We start from the raw sequence: 20,222 nt of genomic DNA, 5'->3' as shown, positions 1-20,222 counted from the left end.
CAATGTCTATACCAATAAGCTTTTTACTAAGGAGAACAGCTAGATAGAGTTCCAAGGAGCACTAGAAAGTACCAAAAGAGTTTGAAGAGTACCAAATATATCCAAAACTACCAAGTGGTCCCAAAAGATTAAGAAGTAGTACCACATATAAACCAAGATGAACTACATTGAGTATACTTGCTCAAGCTCAACCTCTTGTTTGAGTTGTTTTATGTTCTCACCAACCCCAAGACATTGCAACATTTGTTGGATCTCACTCCTGGGTCAGCTTCCACCTCCTTTACCCCTACATCCTTACACAAAATTTGCTATCAGAGCTCTTGGAGGCATGCTCCATACACTTTGATGTCATCCTTTATGCACTTGGCCACTACATTCAATCCCTCGTACTCGAGCAATGCCTCCTTCTTTTGTTGGATCAAAACTTTTAGCTCCAACAGCCTATTCAATGTACTCTTGGTCTTGCCAAGTACCCTCTTCAACAATGACTCCAAGTTAGCAATGTAATCACATATCCAGTCCACGGCTCTGTATAAATAATGCTCGTAGACTTTGCAAAGCATGGCTTCTTTCCAAGAGGGACATCAGCTAGGGAGGCACCATTTTCCCTTCTCCATGTCTCAATCTTCTTTTCCAACCCCCCAAGCTTGCTCCTGCATATCTGAATTACACTTTCCCCAAACCTAGCCCATGCCACTTTGTGGTATGCAGGGTCTTCCATCACATCATGGCATTGCTCAAATGCATAACATTATACAAACCTAGTTGTGATCTCACCGCAAGATGGAGGTGCTTGATATACCTGGTGGAAAAGCAACTTGCAATATTTTAGCAAGTGAGGGTGTGCATGGCTCAGGTAGATCTTTGTATCTTTTTGGTGCTTGTGCTTGAAGATGGTCAACCAGAGGTCTTCACAAAGGGCATCTTTGCTTAAATCCTTTGTAATCACCCCTTCCAAACTCATGCCATCCTCCTTGTGCAGCACCTTTGAGTATAGCAAAATTCACTCAGCTATGGGTACTCTTTCATTTTTTTTTTTGGAGACATGTCAAGTGATACTCTGGAGTTAGACATACATGGCACTCTCTTAAAAAATAAAGAACGCTTAAGTTATATTTTAAAAAAATTGGGGGGGAGTTCAACTGCCCAAAATTACATGGATACAAAGCAATCATGTCTACTAATGCAATCTTGGTAAAGGTTTTGCCTAGTGCAACAATACCAAATTTGGGGATATTGCACCAACAAATTTGGTACTATAAAGGTTTAATCTCTCCATTGGTTATCTTGGAAAGGTCCAAAACTAGACTACCATCTGTGATAAGCTCTTAGGAATTGAAACTATGAGATTATGCAATAATGTTGATTTGATGTCACCATTGACCAGAAGCGCTCTATGCACAAGCATGCATTAGAAGATTTGACCCCTTTGGTGCTCTTTTTAAAAGTGGTAATACGGATTTGTATTGATGTGTTAAGGTAAAATTTACAGCCTAAAAAAGAAGTCAAAGCTTTCTAAAGGCTTTAAAGTTAAACAACCACTTTATGCATGTGTCTTACATCCTAAGCAATGCTAGGATTTGGCATGCACCTCCTACTTTTCATAGGACATTTTCTTTTAGAACTTGCCAATTCTAATTGCATAGAAAATATGAACATTTTCAATCATAGAAAATTTAGATGCGAAGAGGTTCGACCAACAACAACATTGGTAATGACTTGTGATTATGGAAACCTGCTACTAGGAAGAAACTAAAGGGGAATGGAGTGCAACATGATTCTTCTTCCAAGTTTGGTCGCATGCAACTAGGCCTCTCTCCCCCCTATCCCTATTCCTGTTAAGCATAGAGTCTTAGGAGAAGGGGAGTGAGAAAAGAGAACTATCTCTCCCTCTAGGGGAGGGAAAAGTACATTGTAGCTCCCCAATATGATGGCTAATACTAGTGCAGTAAGCCCATCTCTAATCCTACAATTCGGCCTCAATCATGATGGCAACAACATGAGCTTTGTTTCATAATGAGTCAATAGGGATTGCTATTTCTCTAAAATCTACTTATAATCCCATGTTTAACTCTATTTATTGGAGTATTCACCTTCAACAAAATACATGGCAAAACACAGTGCCCTAAAATGTTGAGACTTGGAATGCAACAATTGATGGAAGACGGCCACATGAAATACACATCAGAGGATCTCAGGCTACTAGACTAGCTCATAAAACCAACACTGGAGCATAAAACTCCATCAAGATGCTCAGTCCAAAAGAAACCTAGAGACTTCTCAAAGTTAGTGCAACCATGAATAGGAAGGCCATTCATCAAAAACTACATGTTCAACTTAGCAGGAGGGAAAAAACAAAGACAAGACATCGCCATCTCCAAGTGAGGAAGAATTAATAATTCATAGGGATGTACCAACTATTAGTTTAAGAATGTGGAATGAGGAATTCGAGAAAAGGGCCCTAGTATGCATGTGCTATGGTCCCCACCCTCCCATAGAGTTCATGTGTGCTTGGAAAAAGGCAAATTTGGAATCGATAAGAGGTAGGGTTGTAGAGATGAACTATATGCCCAACAATTTCTTCTTTTTCTATTTGAAATAGAGGAAATGCTACTATAGATTCTAGGTATTGGTCAATGGATGATTAAAAAATGTCCCCCTTGACCTTGTTTAACTAGTTTCCAGGTTTTAGTCCCCATGCATACAAGCCGTCAAAAATCCCTGTCTAGATTGAGCTAACTAACCTATCGAGTAATCTCTTCCCATTTGTTAGAACCTTGGTAGCTCCATTAGGGAGATTCTTAGTTCAGAGACTAGTGAATCTTGTTAACCCTCCCATGGGTAGCCTCTAATTCCATATAGTTCAGCATCTTCCATGGCTACATAGAGGGGATCAAATAGGGCAAGCTACGAAAGGTTTGACATCTTGGAAAGATCCATGGGACTACGTCGTTATCAGGGGGCAATGGAAGAATTTGGAGCAGCTAAAAGTAACAAAGAGTCTTGGGCAAGAAGAATTAATACTCATCCATAATTGCTGGACACCCTATGCTAGCTAAACAATCCAATTGAATATGAGCCTTAATGTAAGGGGCCTATGTGGGCAAGAGAAAAAACCTCTACTTCCCCTACCTAGCATCAAATACCAACCAATTAGTTTGTTCAACATACTCAACAATAGATGGAAACTAAACTGGTGTCCTAGCCAATGGAAGTACAGATTTAAGATGATATGGAATACTATAATATAGCCAAAAATCTCATGCTTAATGCAATGTGGACAAACAATAGGGAAAACAAATTAGGTATTGGTTCTAGTATATGTCAAAGATGTCACAAAGGTAAGGAAACTATCCCTCATTATTTCTCAATTGTGAATCCAATACTAATATCTTGAATGCTAGGCAGGTACTAATAGCTCCTTTATCAACCCCTCTACAATCACATGGAAAGAACTACTAACGGGGAAATCTATGGATTAAGAGGCCTCTTTTTGTACTGCATTTGGTTATCAAGGAATAAGTAAATATTTGAAGAGAGTATGTAGGATTCAATTCACACACTCATTTTTTAAGTTCATGTGCAAGTTACACAAGTCAAAAGCCAAAGTTAGAGAAAAAACACAACAAATGGCTTAACACCAAAGCAAATCAACCAGGAGCTGTGAATGCAAATTAGGAGATTGCACAAAAATGTAGACTAAAGACTCATAGACTAGAGATCACAAGGAGAGAAGCTCTAATGGAAGACTTGACCACCACTTCATCCCGTGACAAAGTAATGGATACCCTTCTTGAGAGACCATAAGATTGCAGATTCATTCAAATTGAATGAATCATAGAACAAGCCTACCACTAATGATTGCCACTATAAATGATTGTACATAACTTTGGACTTACCAACAAAATAGCTAGTGTGACCGCCTCTAAGAGGTCAATTTTGGTTCAAGTCATGGTTTTGGTTTAAGTCAAGGTAGTAATGTTAGTGGAGATTGGCAAGACACCCTAGCTAGTAAGGTTAAGTCCAATGTTAAAATTCCTAGTTAAAAAGTCATTGATGTAATAACTTTCTTTTTATTATTTTAATACAAATTAACATTTACACAAAAAAAGACACAAAAAGGTAGAGTTGAATTAATAAATATCAAGCATAACTATGGCCACTTGACATAGACATTACATATAACTATGGCAATCATAGTAAATTCGTGCCTATTACCATTTGAAGTTGAAAGTTACAATAGAGAATCCACTTTAACATAATCACTCTCATAGGACCCAACCCTAAGTTGGCTCATAGAGATCAACTTTAATACAGTATGGCTTTGGGCATCAGTGAGATATCTCAATTATTCTATTAGACTCATGCTGAAGTAGAGATTTGATTAGCTATACAACAAGATTAAACTCAAGATGCAAAGTTGGTCCAAAGGTCTCCAACTAGTCATAAGGATGGCAAAATAACATGGAAATTTTCATAAGGCTATCAACCAAAAATTTTATCAATCTATATGAAATTGTAAATTTTTTGGAAAAATGTTTATGGATGGGCAATATCAAGGAATGCTCCAAAATCAAAAACAATTTAAAGCATATAATATGTGCTTGATAAACATCTAATATTTTCCAAATCCAATCACTTGGAGGGTTCCTAGTATGAAGGAGCATGAGAGCCTATCATAAGCTTTTTCGAAATTCATGATCAAAAGGAGGTCTCCAATTTGTGGGCTTTTCTTACCTCCAAAACATAATTCTCACCCTCACCAAATACAATAGTCATGAGAGACTATGTGACATGAGGGACCTCTGCCACCATTGACATGGGGATCTCTTGCTTGGTGGTGACCCATGTGGGATTCACCAAACAAAAGGGTCACCACCAAGCGATATGGTCCTCTCTGCCCTTAGGAGGGGCCTCTCTCATGTTGTGGTGACCCATTCTAGGTTTAAACTACATGAGGGTCATGACCGAGCAACAAGCTCTTAGGAATTGAAATAGTGAGATCTAGCAATAATGTTACTTTGATGTCACCATTCACCAAATGTGTTAGTATAGTAGATTGTATGAAGTCCTAGTTAAATGTGAAAAAATACAGAACAAACAAAGTGAATCCCAAACAAAGTAATACCACAGAAGCTCACCTCTAGGTTTTGTGGAGGACTTGTCTTCATAACCAAATAGGACTATTGGATTGCTCCATGTAGCAACTATCCTTGCTTGGGGTTTGTGTCTCCTCTGGCACATACCATAGTGTCTTGTTGATGCTACGAGGGGATTTTTTCCCCTCCCTATTCTTCATCGTTGGAGGCTTCATTGGGTGGATTGAATAGCCCCCTTTCTTGATGGAGTCCTCAGCAAACTGGCAAATTGGGTGCAAAGCACCAAAAGAGAGTTTGAGGGATACAACAAAGAGCCTTGGGGGTTGCATTGAGAGCATAGTGGCTAGAGGGAGCTCGTGTTGTATGTGAAGTAGCAAGCTTTACCATGTCTCCTGTGCCTCATCAATTGGATGATGGCAAGATTCGTTTGCATGATAGGACGCTTCTTAGTAGTTCAAACTCAAGCCTACTCGACTGAACTCCATCCATACACAATCATAATGATGTTATGGGGCCAAAGTTAGCGAATCCTTATGAGAACAGAATTGCCTCTAATAAGGCATATCTCATGATACATTTGTTTGAGTCGTAGACGAAGAAGGGCACCACTATCACCTTCCACCTTAATGAATTCAACATTATACTCAAAAGTTGAAGTGCAAAGATGAGATTAAGGTAATGTTTTTATTGCACTCCTTGTCCACATCATGAGACACCTTTAAGATAACCATTAGTAATTCAACTCCAAATGGTGAGTTGAAATTTAATGATATTGTGGGTAATTTATTGGCTAAAGATGAAAATGGAGAAGAGGTAAGAGAGATGAAGAGACAAAGAGCACACACATAGATAGGCCTGCAATCTTCTTCTTCTTCTTTCTTATTCTTCCATACAAAAGAAATAAGTCTACAACATGATTAAAGACTAATATGAAAGTACCACAACATATGTACATGCAGTCACTAAGTATGAATCTGCTAGAAAAGAAGAGGTGGTACAATGAATGTGCCATAGCTAAGGATCGACTACGTGGGTCTAGTCCACCTATAGAATCACTGGTGTATCCTCATGTTGGTCACTTAATATGCCAGTGAAATAATATCATGTATCACAAAGGCACATAGTGGATGCCAGCTCATGTAGAGAGGTCAATTGGCAAAGCCATACGCTCATTCTCCCCCTCGAGCTCAACATGAGCTCAAGAACTCAAAGCATACTCTTGAAGCATTAAAGCTTCTCTTTATCTTACACCATTCCTATCATTGTCAACTTGTGGAATTGTTATAGGTGGCATGTCTTATTATTTGGGATGAGACACTAATGATGGATCAATATGATTTTGAGGCATTGGATAAAATCTTGAAGAATATAATGGAATGTGACATGCCTTTTGGAGGAAATGTAATTTTCTTTGGTGGAGATTTTTTTCAAATCCTACCAATGGTCCTAGAGGGCATTTATGAAGAGATAGTTGATGCAACCCTTTGCCTCTCTCCTTTGTAGAATCACATGCACATTTTTTGATTGACTCAAAACATGTAACTATCCCTATAATGTATTCACAATGATAATCATAATTTCGTTGAATGGCTTCTCTCTCTTGGAAATGGTTGTAATTATTTGGATGGTAGTAACCGCTTGGCTATTCCAACACATATGGTTTTACAAGATGCTACCATGGATGATCTCATCTTTTATATTTACATGGGCATCCATTCCATTTGTGATTGTGTATCTTTTTTCAAAGGTTGTGCTATTTTGGCCTCAAAAAACAAAGATGTTGATGCGTTAAACATTTTACCTTATAAAAAAGGCTAGGGGATCCTCATATGTATTATAGTATCGATCTATCACAAATTCACTTCTTTACTTGAGTGAGTATCTCAACTCCATTGATCTATGTGGTGCTTTTCCTCCAAATTGTTTGGTATTGAAAAAGAACACTCCATTGATACTCTTGAGAAATTTGAATCCTGTTATGGACCTTTGCAATGGTACCATATTGATATATAGACAACTCTATAGAAAGGTCCATAGAGGTTGAAATTATTATTTGGACAAATATCAATGTTACTATTTTCATATCTAGAATCATCTTTATTCTAATGTTAACAATATTGCCATTTGTTATGAGAAGAAGACAGTTCCCTATTAGATTGTCTTTTGCAATGACTATTAACAAGTCTCAAAGATAAACATTGACCTTCTTGGATCTATATCTCAAAATACCAACATTTTCCCGTGGCTAGCTTTATGTACCTTTTAGTCAAGTGAGGTCTGCTAATTCCATAAAGGTTTTGCTAAAAGACAAAAGTGTAAATTCACATACCATTGCAGACATTATGTACCTTGAAGTGTTGTAGAAAGCTACATGATTTTGTCTTTTGGTTTGGTGTTCTAATTCAAAGAAATCTCATTTGATATCATAGGAAATAAATTGTTGCTGAAAAATTGTATTGATATCTATCATAAATTACATATATTGATAATTATCAAGTTTTGCTACTTAATTAATTTTTGCATGGCAATGGAGCATGGCCAATCCTTTGTCCTTGATATGCATGTTCCAAATTCAAAACCAATGCTTGTCCCACATCTTTGCATTCAATGAAGATGTGCGATATCAAAGGGAAACAACATCTCAATAGTGCTTGTTGGTTTGGTGACATCCAATGGGGTATACATTGCTTACCATATTCAATGCATTCTTGGAATGTTGTGAGGTTCAAAGCTCAGATTGACTTCTCGATATAAGGCTACAATGTTTTATTTATAGATATGTTAAAAAAATTTATGTTTCCTATTATTTAGATCAAAGGCTTTTGCAATGGTGAAAGAGGGACTAATACCCTTGCAACCAATAAATGAGGTGGGGTAAGAAGCATGTACTTGTATCCCCAAGTGTCAACAAACTATGGATATAATGAGAAACCCTTCTTTATATTGGAATTTTTGTAAAATTGGGAAAAAAGTGGTCACAATGGCTGGTCATGTTGGGTAGACATTGAATCTTTATCAAAGGAAACACAAATGCAAACTATATGCCTACAATTGAAAGGTGCATTAGAGGGAGTGTATGAGGCAAGACGATTGGTGCATGTTATGTTGCTAGAAGACCATCATGGTTCTAGGGGATCATAGAGTGGGACAAACACATATACCTTTAGGGGAATTGTTGGGCAAGTGCTGGATTTTACAAAAGGAAGTAATATCATTAAATATGTATGTTGCTAGATTTAATGGATTGATGACACAAATGAGCTTGTGTCTCCATTCTAATTGAGCCATAAATTAGGCTATTCATAAACACTTATGAATCTTTCGCTATTGAAATGACATTTGCTTGTCCTTTGCAATGTCATTGTAACCCTCTCGATATTGGAGTAGAGAATAAACTTTGGCCTTCGTATATGGTAATATTATTAACACAAATGGATTGGTGTTTACATTCCACTTGAGCCATTGTATAGGCTTCTTAGGATGTACATTTATAATTTTTAAAATATTTTATGAATCTCTACATTGACATAATATTTTCACTTTTGCAACAATATTCATGCTACAAGTACGTTGCTCAATATTACTTCTTCTCTTTTTACACGTAACATTGTCTTTATGCATTTGTTTTGTTATTGATTTGATCAAATAGTACTGTGATTTATTGTTGAGGTGGCTCACATGTTTTGTTGAAAAGTGGTTCTTTGATTTGGTGCATTGTGCGCATTGTGAATTTTTCTCTAAGTTTGCTTGTGATAGGTTTGAGGTTTTCTTATGTATATATAATTACAGTTTTTTTTTTCTAAATTTTGACCTTTCTTGATTAGTTTTGCACTCCTTAACGTGTTCAAGATCTCTCATTTTTTCATTGGCTTCTTCAAATATCTACCTCCATTGTGCATATTACCCTACATCAAAAACTCAAATGTGCCTCTAGGAACAATTCACTTCTTTATTGTTAGATACCATTATGCACATGAGCCTTGCTCACATTGTTAAGCATCTCCTTATGCTCCCGTACTTGGATTCAAGTAGTTTGGCATTTGTAGAGATTCAATATGGGATTTATGTCCAATCTTCTTATGTACTTACCCCTTTGGAAGCATTGTTGATTCCAAAAAGACATTCTTTGCACATCCCATGGTGTTGGGAGCATCATGAGATCATGGATCCTTCATGCTAGGTTAGGGTGCATTAGTTACACCTTGGGATGATTGTATCCAATGGAATAGAGATTCTCACACCGGCTTCTAATTCATGTGAGTGCAACAAGATCTTATGTTTAACTTCAGGCATTCTTTGATGCAAGTATATTACTAGTAAGTGATTTATATATTGTTTTTAGGTAAAAGGAAGTTTAAAAAGACCAATGATCACAACCATTTTTGTTAAAGAAACATGCAAGCATCTCCATTGCACAATGTCATGGATGCTTCAATCCTATCTAAGAATGCCCAATACAATTTTTTTTGAATAGTTTTCTTCTATTTGTATATTTATTAGGATTCTTTGTTAAAGCTCTGCAAGAGGTTGCTTATGCTTGTAGTTTTGGAATGCATGTTCAGCTTTGCATTGTCCAATCCATCTATATTTGCCGACGAACAGTTTGTTTGTAATGTGCTCTTTGCACAATGTTTTGAAAAATCATCCACAATATTTTCTTTCAAAGGAGTTCCATTTTCTTGTTTTTGAAATTGTGCCTTTCTATTTTCATAAAATATTTAAGGTCAAAGTTCATCGATGCAACATGCCCATTAATGCATGTTCACATTCAGTTGCGCGCAATGCGTTGGTGGAAGGTGATTTTCATGAGCACAAGTCATTACTCATGCAGCTAAATATAACATTTAATTTTTACTTTTGATGAATAAAAAATGCGAAGATGCGTAGCCTCGTGAGTTTTGCAATGATACGCACCGCGCGAAGCGTGGTCATAATAACTGGGAGTCCATAGCCACCCAAAAAGAAGGGGAAGACTGATGGGCTAGGGTTTAGAGTGCTGCCACACGCTTAGTCTGTATTTGCATCCAAATGTAAAGGTGGTTACATATTTAGTAAGTGGGAAAGAAAAAAGGCATGTCACACCTTGCAGACTTTACTTATTTGACATGTAAAAGGTTTAGTAGGTCTGTGTGTGACCTCACTCTTACGAGGACCAAGACTGAGCGGCTAGGGTTTATGAGGGATCTTTTTTGTGGCTCTGTCTGTCCATCTCCATAGACTTCATCTCCATAGACTGTCTGCAAGATGAGAGCTGCACGTGTGCTCCGTCGCCTCGTGGCGTCCCAGTACGTCCCCTCCGTCAGAGCAGCCATAGCCTTGCAGGAGCAGAGGCCATGGCAGGCCCCCTGCGTTTGGCAGAGCACCAGATTCTACAGAAGGGAGCCTATCTCGCAGGCTCAGGTCATGGCGGAGATGGAGGAAGAGGCCAAGAACATCGACATGGCGCCTCACAAGCTTCTCCAGAAGGGCGAGGAAGGCACAATGCAAGCCGTCATCAAGGATGTCATCCCCGTCGGGTACTTCGTGACGCTGCCTAACGGGAGAGAGGGATACCTCCCTGCACAGGACCTAGGGTTTACAGGTGGCTTGGCCATTTTGGAGCGCATCTTCAAGGTCGGGCAGGAGATCACCGTCCGGATCGCATCTCGCGGCGGCGGCGGGCGCGAGATCCTATCCATCAAGAAGCCTGAACATACTCCTCCTGAGAGGAAGTTTACCATCAGCACTGACAGGAGAAACTCCACTGGTTCTAGATACTGAGGCTCTTTTGCCCTTTTGTAGGTACTGGAATGCTGATACATCATGCATAGTGAAGATTTTGCATGTCTGTTCTGGGGGTGCCTAGCTAGGATCGGTCCTTGCTTATGGAATGCTGGATGTTCTGGTAGCATTACCTAGACACCTTAGAGTATATAATGTGTTATGGCTTTGTGGTTGCTGGACTCTCCTTCAGTTAGTATCGTTTCAGTCGCTTCAATTGTGGATCTTTTGAAGATTTAGAGCTTACTAATATGGGGATACTAAGCACTCCTCAGTCAGCTTCTGCATCACTCACAACATCAGAATATAACCTTCAAGCCACTATTAATGGTCAGCATAGATTAATGCCTCCACTGATCTGTTCTGGTCTATTTTTCGGTTCTTCTTTCAAAGTGGAAAATTGGATTGAGCATTGTGCTCTAATTTGGCAGGTCAGTTTTGCGACAAGCCATTAAGTTACTGGCATGCGTTAGCGCTTCACCTTGATCATTTTCAGTATTTGTCATGCCAGTCTCTTATTGGCTAGTTTTCAAGATTTGTAATCTAACGGTTTGGATTGCAGAATCAGGTGTTAGGAGGAATCTCAGGCGCTGAGAGATCCAACATAGTTCAGCATGGTTCATACGTATGTGGGTCGAAATTTTTATGGCTGTGTAGATTTGTGACCTTACGATTCAGAATTTTGTCTCTTCATGGGTTCTATTCACGTCACATAAGCTCTAACAGACTGTCTTCTTAAGTGACAGTCACAGTAATTCAGAAAGTTCAATCGCGTAAACAATTGTGTTATTGGATTGTGTCAAGTTTTGGAGAATTGACTGTTCTATTAATCTTGAGGAGGCAATGATCCGGGATTCTATATAATGAAAGACTTCGAGTAAGCTAATGGGGCTGTCTAGTTAGTCATCTGAAAGTGAGTGGTGCTGTAATCTATAAGGCATGACACATTGAGTAGTAGTAACCAAGAACTTTTGTGTAATTATTGGCAGTGGTTGAACTTTTGTAAGAGTAGTCAGTTATGTTATGGTGTGCACTCAAGGGATGTAATGTGACCCAATTTCAAAATCCATTTACATTGTCTGTTTGATCTAATATGGTGTTTGTTCTCCCATCCTACACAAGTTTTTCTGGGTGAGGGGCATTGAATGTTACATTCATGTAGATGTATGGTGGGGTAGTATCATGTCCCATTACTTTTGCTTTGCAGCAAAAAACGTTTTGAGATTACCTTGATTTGAGTACCAACCCTTGGTGGGTATCTTTTAGAGGTGTCCCTAGCTTTCGCTCTAAATCTAGTATGTTTAAACCCCCATCTCAAATTTGAGAGGGGTCTAATAAATGTGTTATATGTCGTCTCTTGGTTGAAACTTATCATCACGTGGGCAATGTTGTGGAGCGCTGATCTTAATTGGCTATTTGTTCGTTTGTTAACCATGTAGTTAGAGGAGGTGCAAAACATATTGTGTTAGTCTACTCCCTAGGTGGAAAAATTTCAATCGATCATTTCGACTTGTTTGCAAATGGGTAGGTTTCGATGAGATGTAAAAGATTGTGTTGTTAATTTATTGATGTATCTTGTTATGTGATATTTAAAATTTGACCTTATAATTCGATTCTTTCTATAGATCGAGAAGTGTAAGGGAGGAGAATGGCGAAGAGATCTAGGCTTAGCATGTACGATCATCAAGTGATACGACAAAGTGCAATGGTAAAACTTTTTATGCGAGGGTATTGTGGGAATGATCTAGGCTTAGCATGTACGATCATCAAGTGATACGACAAAGTGCAACGGTAAAACTTTTTATGGGAGGGTATTGTGGGAATGACACTTGGTGCAACGATGGTTATTAGGATAGCAGGCTTGCGAAAATAGGGTAAGGTAGGAACTTATAATGGCGAAAGATTATGAGCTTCTCTTGAGTGTCTATAGTACTATTGCTATAGATGTGGACTTGATGGAATGTTCATTATTTCAAGTGATGTTCTCATTTTGGTAATGGCTCTTTTTCATGTAGTTGATATATTGCACTCTCTTATAGATTCGTATATCCTTCTCTCAAACCCCATGAAAGTACACACACAAATTGATGAGGGTATAACAAGCTCGTCTTTGTACCTTCTCAATGCCATGACACAAAGGCTTCCAAATGGCTCCATAATCTATGCAATGGTCTTCAATGAGCCTCCTTTGCTCTCTCTCTATTGGATCCACAAGCACTCAGTACAGAGGAAACATGGAGAAGAGAAGCAAACCCACCCTTCAATTTGCTTCTCACCCTAAGAAGGGGAAGAAGAGAAGAGCACGAAGTATGAGAGGAGCTGCACTCTCCGAGTCTCACTCTCCCCCTCACTTTCATTCTCTCTCTCTCTCTCTCTTCCTCCCTCCCTCCCTCACTCTCCCTTTGTTTGTTTCTCAACATGAAGCCCATGAAGATAGAGAAGTAGCAAGGAGGAGAAGAGAGCTTGCAAGATTGCACATTGCAATTGAGCTTATCCATTTGTTTTTTGGATTTTTTACAAATTATTTTGGGCTTGGGCTTCTATTCAAAGTTGGGTGCTTGAACATCTTTTTTGGCTCTTAACAAGCCTTTATCACCTTATGCATATATATTTAGGTTACATTGATTGATTTTCCAAAAGTGAGCATCAGCTAAGGTTCATGTTTTGTAGTTCTTCCTTTTAGGAGCTAGTAAATATTACAACTTGCATGGACATTGATTCACACTCAAAATAATATTGCAAAAATTACACTGGTGTAGTATTTAAAGAGAGTGTGTGTTGGAAATATTAAATTGTAAAATATTATGCCTTATACCTTTACTCAATTTACACTTTCTTTTTCACATTTATTTACCTTTGTTTCCTTTGTTTTTTTAGCTCTTGTTTGACTGTTCTCTATTGCTTTGTTGGTTGTTTTATTTTGCAATCAACACCAATGTCTACATCTAGGTAGAATTTTTGTGAATAGTTGACCGGTAGGTATAAGTTGGAATTATCCTTTTTTTGCATTGTCTTCATGATAGTAATTGATTGTTTCTTTTCGCTCAAAAACTTTAGATACTTTGCCATGAAAATACCAAAAACAAATAATTTGATTTGGCTTTACTCTCCAAGTCCACTTTTCTCACCTTATCTACACATTTGAATTTCATTAATCAATTTTCCAAAAGCAAACGGAAACTAGTGCTTGCATCCTCAGTCTTTCTTCTAACACCAGGAAAAATTAAAACTTGCATAGGTGTTGGTTTAGGTCTCAAAATAATATTACAAAAAAGTACAGGTGTTTTAATTGGAAAATATTGTGCACTAAAATGATTAAATCCTAAAATATTCTCAATGCCTTATACTTTGCTTGATTGATTTTTCTCATAATTGGCCTTTGTTGCCTTTATCGTTTATGGCTTTTGTCTAATTGCTTTCTATTGGTTTATTGGTCATTTCATTTTGTGGTTAACACCAGCTTTGTATCCATGTAAAATTATTATGAATAGTTGATTGGTGCATAGGTTAAACTTGGAATTACCATGTTTTTGCACTATTCATGATAGTAAGTGATTGTTTTTTCTCACTCCAAAACTTTAGGCACTGCCTTGAAAATTCCAAAAACAAAAATTTTAATCTAGCTTTAAGGCATGTACCAACAAGTTTGTGATATCATTGTCCACTTGGAAAAGTAAGTAAATAATCCTGAAGAGCTTGCTATTTGGAAAATCTAGGTCAAGACCTTCGAATGATGGTGCTTCTTTGCTCGTGAAATGACTAAGAAAATTAGTCATATTATAGTGTTTTCTTGGATGGATCCATAACTCAAAATCAAATTCTTGCAAAAGTAGCAACCATCTCCAAACACGACCAAAAAGTTGAGATTTGTTAAGTAAATATTTTAAAGCTTGATGATTTGAAATAATGACAACGGGTTTCTAAAAGATAATGTCAAAATTTCATACAAGCGTAAACAATAGCGAATGCTTCTCACTTAGTTGTGGAGTAATTGTGTTCGACGTTGTTGAGCAAATGACTAGCATAGTAGACATGGCGATCTATGTTGGTTGAGGAGGTAGGTTATGTGAGGGTGGCTCCTATTGCTATAAGGCTTGCATCGTGTGGACATGAAAGGTCTTGGTCCAATCAAGGGGTGATTAAGATGGGTGCTTGAGTAGTGCGTTGTCTAAGATACTTGAAGGCTTCATCAGCCTCAAAAGACCACTTGAAGGGATAATAAGGAGGACTAAAGAGTCAAAAAAGAGGATATGCAATGTGTGCATATAGATTGATGAATTGATGGTGATATCAATGTGATGTAGAAATGAGTGGACTAACTTGGTTGATGTTGGGATAGACATTTTTAATATGGCAATCATTTTACTTGGATCAGGGGTAAATCCATCACTTGAAACAATGTGGGGCCAAGCAAGGTTCCCTTTTGGTTACAATGTAATGACACTTACTTGGATTGAGTCTTAGTCTTGTTTTGTTGCATTGATCAAATACTTTTTCAAGTTATTGAAGATGTAACTCCAAGGTTTCGAGCGGCGTCACAATCCAAAAACAAGCTTGTTATATTGTCATGTTTCCCTTTTTGTGACAAAGGCGATCTTTGTCCGATCATTTGGATGTATGTCTACTTGGTTGTATCAAGTGAAACTATCCATGACACTGTAGAGGGCATGCCCAACATTCTTTTAGGAACAATTACGATAGGTGCAAGTCATTTTATGTTTTGTATGGGGGTGATAATTTTTGTATAGAGCATTTAATCCAATTCTCGCTTGACTTTTAATGCATATTTAGGGTTAAAGCTTCTATGCATGCCCTCATACCGAATGAACATAATCATGGAGTGGAATATGATGTTGACCATATTGAGGACGAATTCCTTGAAGATCTCAAGATGAGAAGGGAATTCCCAGAGCCATGCTACTAGCAAGATGGATTTTGGGACTTCTAGGTTGCCAATGTTGTATTCCCATAGTGTGTATTGGAATCAATTTAGCTTCTTCAATGATTGATCTTCTTATGCTGCATGTATAAAAACTGTTGGATCATGGACAGGGATATCATCAATCTTCTGTGTTGCAATAGTGTCACTTAGCCAAGTGGTAACTTACCATATTCAACATGCATGTTTGCAATTCTAGGTTCTTTGAAACAAGGCATAGTCAATTTACTAATGGTTCTAATGATGTGATGTTGAGAAGGTGCTTTCTTTTGTGCTTTACATGTTTTGGGCAAGGGACAGTGTCCTTTGCCTTGATGACGATCAAAGTGACGAGTGTTTAATTCCCAAGCTCCAATTTGCTTGAAATCTAATGAATTTTTGAGTTGGGATCCCATAGATTTGTCTTGGTAGAGGTTTTTTGAATCAAGGCACTTTATATTTTCTACGTTAGTGCTATCCTCAATTGATTGTTTGGTGCCGTATATGAGGAGTTTTCTATGTTTGTGGTATTAAGCTCTAGGTTTTTAGAGACATCTTTAGAAGTTGGATGGGGTGTTATAGCTAAGGATTTGTCAAAGTTTTGCAATAGTCACTCTTTTTCATTTGGTGGAGTGGCAAGGGGAAGCTTGCTTTTTTGCACCATATTGCATGAAAATGCCCCTAGCCAATCTAAGAGTGCAAATTCATCTAAGGATTGGGGGCTAGTTGGTCGAGTGGGTGTGGCAAGTTCCACAACAGGTACCATGATAGAAGAAGAGTCTATTCCTTTCTCTAATTGCAACGGTGTTAGCCCCTTGACATGCTTAATCAATAGCTCATTTATATCCTAATCTTGGCACATCCTAGCTATTTGCAACCATGGAAGGCTAATAAGCAATGGGTATGATCCTTCCATGGCTGCTACTACAAGGAAGGATATACAAAATTGGAGGTCTTGTATGTGCACTAGGATCCCTTCAACCAATCCCATGGGTTGCACTGTTTGAATATTTTTTATGCGAATGGAAAAAGGGGGGGCGGGTCGAGTCATTGTAAGCCCTAATGTTAAAAGTGTTATTTTAGACATTATCTTTAACTCTTGAACCACCATCCACTATGGCCCCTTTAATAGCATGCCCATTAATTTTAATCAAAAGTCATGGGTTGTGAGAGTCAGCAATGACAAGAGTGTCCAACACTAGGTGACAATTGACACTAGTAGATATTGGGATATTAATTGGGTTAGATTGTGGACCCTTGGCTTGATTGAGAATATTTTGCATATATTCCTAAACTAGAGGACTCAGAATGCAAGCTTGGGTGTAATGTCCCCATTACTTAGTTTATTTCAATGTGCATTCCAAAGAAAATTGATTTATGTTGCACATTAAAAAAAATACTAGCTCTAATTATGAAGATAATAATAATTATTAATGAGGTAATATATGCCAGTTCATGGAAGAAAGACTTGGGAGACCCTCCCAAGGCTAGCTTATTAAAATTATGTTTGTAGTATATAACAACAAAAACAACTAGCCTGGTGGATAGTCACTTGGCAGCTAAATGCACTTGGGTGATGACATTGCAAGGATGGCTGGGAAGTTTTTCCTACAAGCTAGTGGAAGCTTCTCATGCGCAGCCAATGGCGCCAATGAAGCCTTCGTAGCCCGTTGCCAAGTGTGCCAAAGCCAAGATGCCTCGGTCACCGCCTTGGTCGTAAGCCTTGGAGTGACGGCCGCCCAATGACAAACCACACGGTGCTCGCCCATAGATTCATAAATTTTTATATTCGCACTACAAAAATGGAGCTCCCTCTTTGACACCATCAATGATGTCATCAGAAGCGCTAAAAGAAAGTATCCTCTCTTTGTCATCGATTATGTCATCGAAAAATGCTAAAAAGCAAGCGTTCTCTTATTTTTTCCCCCTTGCAAAACTATAAATTGAGGGCTTGGGGATGACTAGGAAGGGGGACAAGAGCAATCTTGACGAGGACAAGACGCTGATCGAGAAGGAGGAGACTCTATTTCGCGAGATGGAGACACATCATTCCATTCAACCCAAGGAAGGGGATACGCAAAAAGGTCTCTCATTCTCTTCTACTCTAATCCGAGAAGAGAAGACATTGAAAAACTCTATCCTATTCTATCAATCCGGTTAGAAGTTATACCTCTACTCTCGTCCCTATTCTGTCTACTAGAGAGAGAGAAGTATTGCTCTCCACGAGGCAAGAAGAACCATCCGCGAGGCCTACATCATTCAATCTCGTAATAATGATCATCATCATTGAGAGGCTTATACCCTTGCCAACTGGTATTACTGCCGTGTTCTTCTTCTTCTACGAATCATATTTCCGTCATGACCTTGAAGAAAAAGAATTCAAAAGTGGAAATTGCGAATGACCCAAGAAACAAATGCAAGTGCGAGCACAGGAGTCACTAATGGAGTCACGGGTGTGGATAACAACCCTTTACCAATTTCAATACCATAGGTTTTTTTTCTAAAAATTTCTATCCGAATTCAATAGAAATAAGATAAGTCTCTTAAGAAATATTATGATCTTAGAGTATTCACTTTGTAAATTATTAGAATATCTTATAGGCTAAAAACTGTTAGCGAAACTACAAAATTCTAAAACTCAAGAGAAATCATGATGAATTTTTGAAAACGGATTTATTAAGAACAAATTCCGAAGAAAATAGTCAAGGATATAGTTTAATCTAGAAGCTTTGATAGAAGATTTTAAGACCAGAAATATCTCTAAGTTGAAAAAACAGACTTAAGGCCAAGAAACTTGGTTACAAGAATGTCATTATAAACCTTAAACTGAGAGGATAGAGACCCCAAAATCTAGATACCCTAGGGGAAGAGCTCACTGCGTGAATTTCAAAGGTCGATTGCTACGAGGTTAATCATCATTTGAAAGTTGCATGAATGTGTGAAGTCATAATTGCTTGAAGACATCAATCTTGTTTGTGATTTTCTAGATTAGATTTTGATTGAATTAAGTATTGGAACATATATAAATTGAGGAGCTCTATACCTCCTCCAAGGATAGGTGCTGAATCCCCATACCAAGGGGGGATGTTTTTACCGCCGTGGAAGCATGGACCAACTCCGACGGCGAGAGGTCTCCTAGCAGGGATCGTATTAAGTAGGAGGTGGTTAAGGTGCTAGGGGGGCTCTAGCTAGTAAATCCTTTATGCACCTAGGAACTACTTGGTCCCCCGTATGGCCCAAGTTCTACTTGGAACAGCTAAAAATGCTAGCTATAGGTGGATTTGATCTTGGTGACGTGCAAATGCGCCAGATGAGGTAGAACGTGAAATTGTAATTTTTCTCCTGTATGGGCAAGAGAACACACATTATGGAACATAATCAATGAATTTGTTTTCTTTTGATTGTATGTCCATGAGTAAATTACGCAAACAAACAACTGTGCATAAAAGAATCTTTTTAATTCATGAAGCTGTTTTTATATGTTTCATGTAATGTGGTAGGTAATTAGATAACTAAGAACTTCCATAGAGGGAAGCGGGTGGATGAATTCCTGACGAATCCAGTCCTATGGCACGGTGGTCTCGGTTAGCTGAGAGGTTTTCCCAAAAACAAATGCTAGGTAAAAACTCTAGGAAGGGCCAATTTGCTGACTTACATAAAGTTTGGTTTCAGAATCCGAATTGTAAATTATCTTAAGGGAAAGGTATGGCGGTTGTGCCTGAGCGCTGCGAGGGATTTCATAAAGCCTTAGTTTGATACTGGAAGAAAACGTTGTACTCCATGAACCAAGGGTAATGGTAGTCGCTCCTTCTGGACAAGAAGCCTCTCGAAGGACACCTCCGGATATGAGCTAGTTGTCGATAGGTGACTGTTAGGTCAATTAGGAACCTTCAGGTCGGTCCTATGTGGGTAACGGTAGGATGCTTTCCTTGTGGGGTAGACCTATGGTTATAGAGCCACACAAAATTCAAAAATCTGAACATTTTGGTTAGAATACGGATGGAGACGACTAGAAGGTAAACTCTTGTCAACTACTAAAACGTTACTCATCATGTAATAAAGGCAGGTACGTTACAGATGGTATCATAGCCAAAAGAAATCAAAAACTTGGTAATTGTAGCTTGATATATGAGTTGTTTTTCCCTTCCCTTGCTAATATGTGTTTTTATCCTACCTAGAGAGACGAAGTTTGGGAGCGGTTTCTAGTCTTCCAAGCAATGTTTACATTAGCAATGCATTTTGCGGATTATGGATGGAGAATGCAAGTAATGCGGATTCTGGATCGCATCTATGATCCTTCTCCACTATACCGGGAAAGACGCTGGATGATAAGCGGTGGATATTGTTATATCGATGCAAACCGTCTTTCGTTCCTTCAGACCAATTTGAAGAGGATAAGATGGATGGAAAACCTCAAAGTCATAAAGGTTTATTTATTCGATGAA

General features: G+C 38.3%; 1 protein-coding gene across 1 annotated transcript; it reads left to right on the top strand.

Annotated features, from left to right (window-relative positions):
- The first annotated feature begins 10,234 nt into the window (after positions 1-10,234).
- Positions 10,235-11,208, top strand: LOC148019313 (uncharacterized). Its single transcript, XM_087660916.1, has one exon. The coding sequence runs from the start codon at positions 10,344-10,346 to the stop codon at positions 10,857-10,859; it is 516 nt and encodes a 171-aa protein (XP_087517042.1). The 5' UTR covers positions 10,235-10,343; the 3' UTR covers positions 10,860-11,208.
- The last annotated feature ends 9,014 nt before the right edge of the window (positions 11,209-20,222 follow it).

The sequence above is a fragment of the Lygodium microphyllum genome, chromosome 20 (genome assembly GCF_053477565.2).
Source record: "Lygodium microphyllum isolate KBCC chromosome 20, Lygodium_microphyllum_v1.1.10, whole genome shotgun sequence".
Classification (NCBI taxonomy): Eukaryota; Viridiplantae; Streptophyta; class Polypodiopsida; order Schizaeales; family Lygodiaceae; genus Lygodium; species Lygodium microphyllum.
The sequence above is the reverse complement of the archived record's forward strand: the minus strand, read 5'-3'. Positions and strand labels throughout refer to the sequence as shown.

Coding starts and splice junctions, on each gene's coding strand:
- LOC148019313 (XM_087660916.1), top strand. CDS start 10,344: ATGAGAGCTGCACGTGTGCTCCGTCGCCTCGTGGCGTCCCAGTACGTC.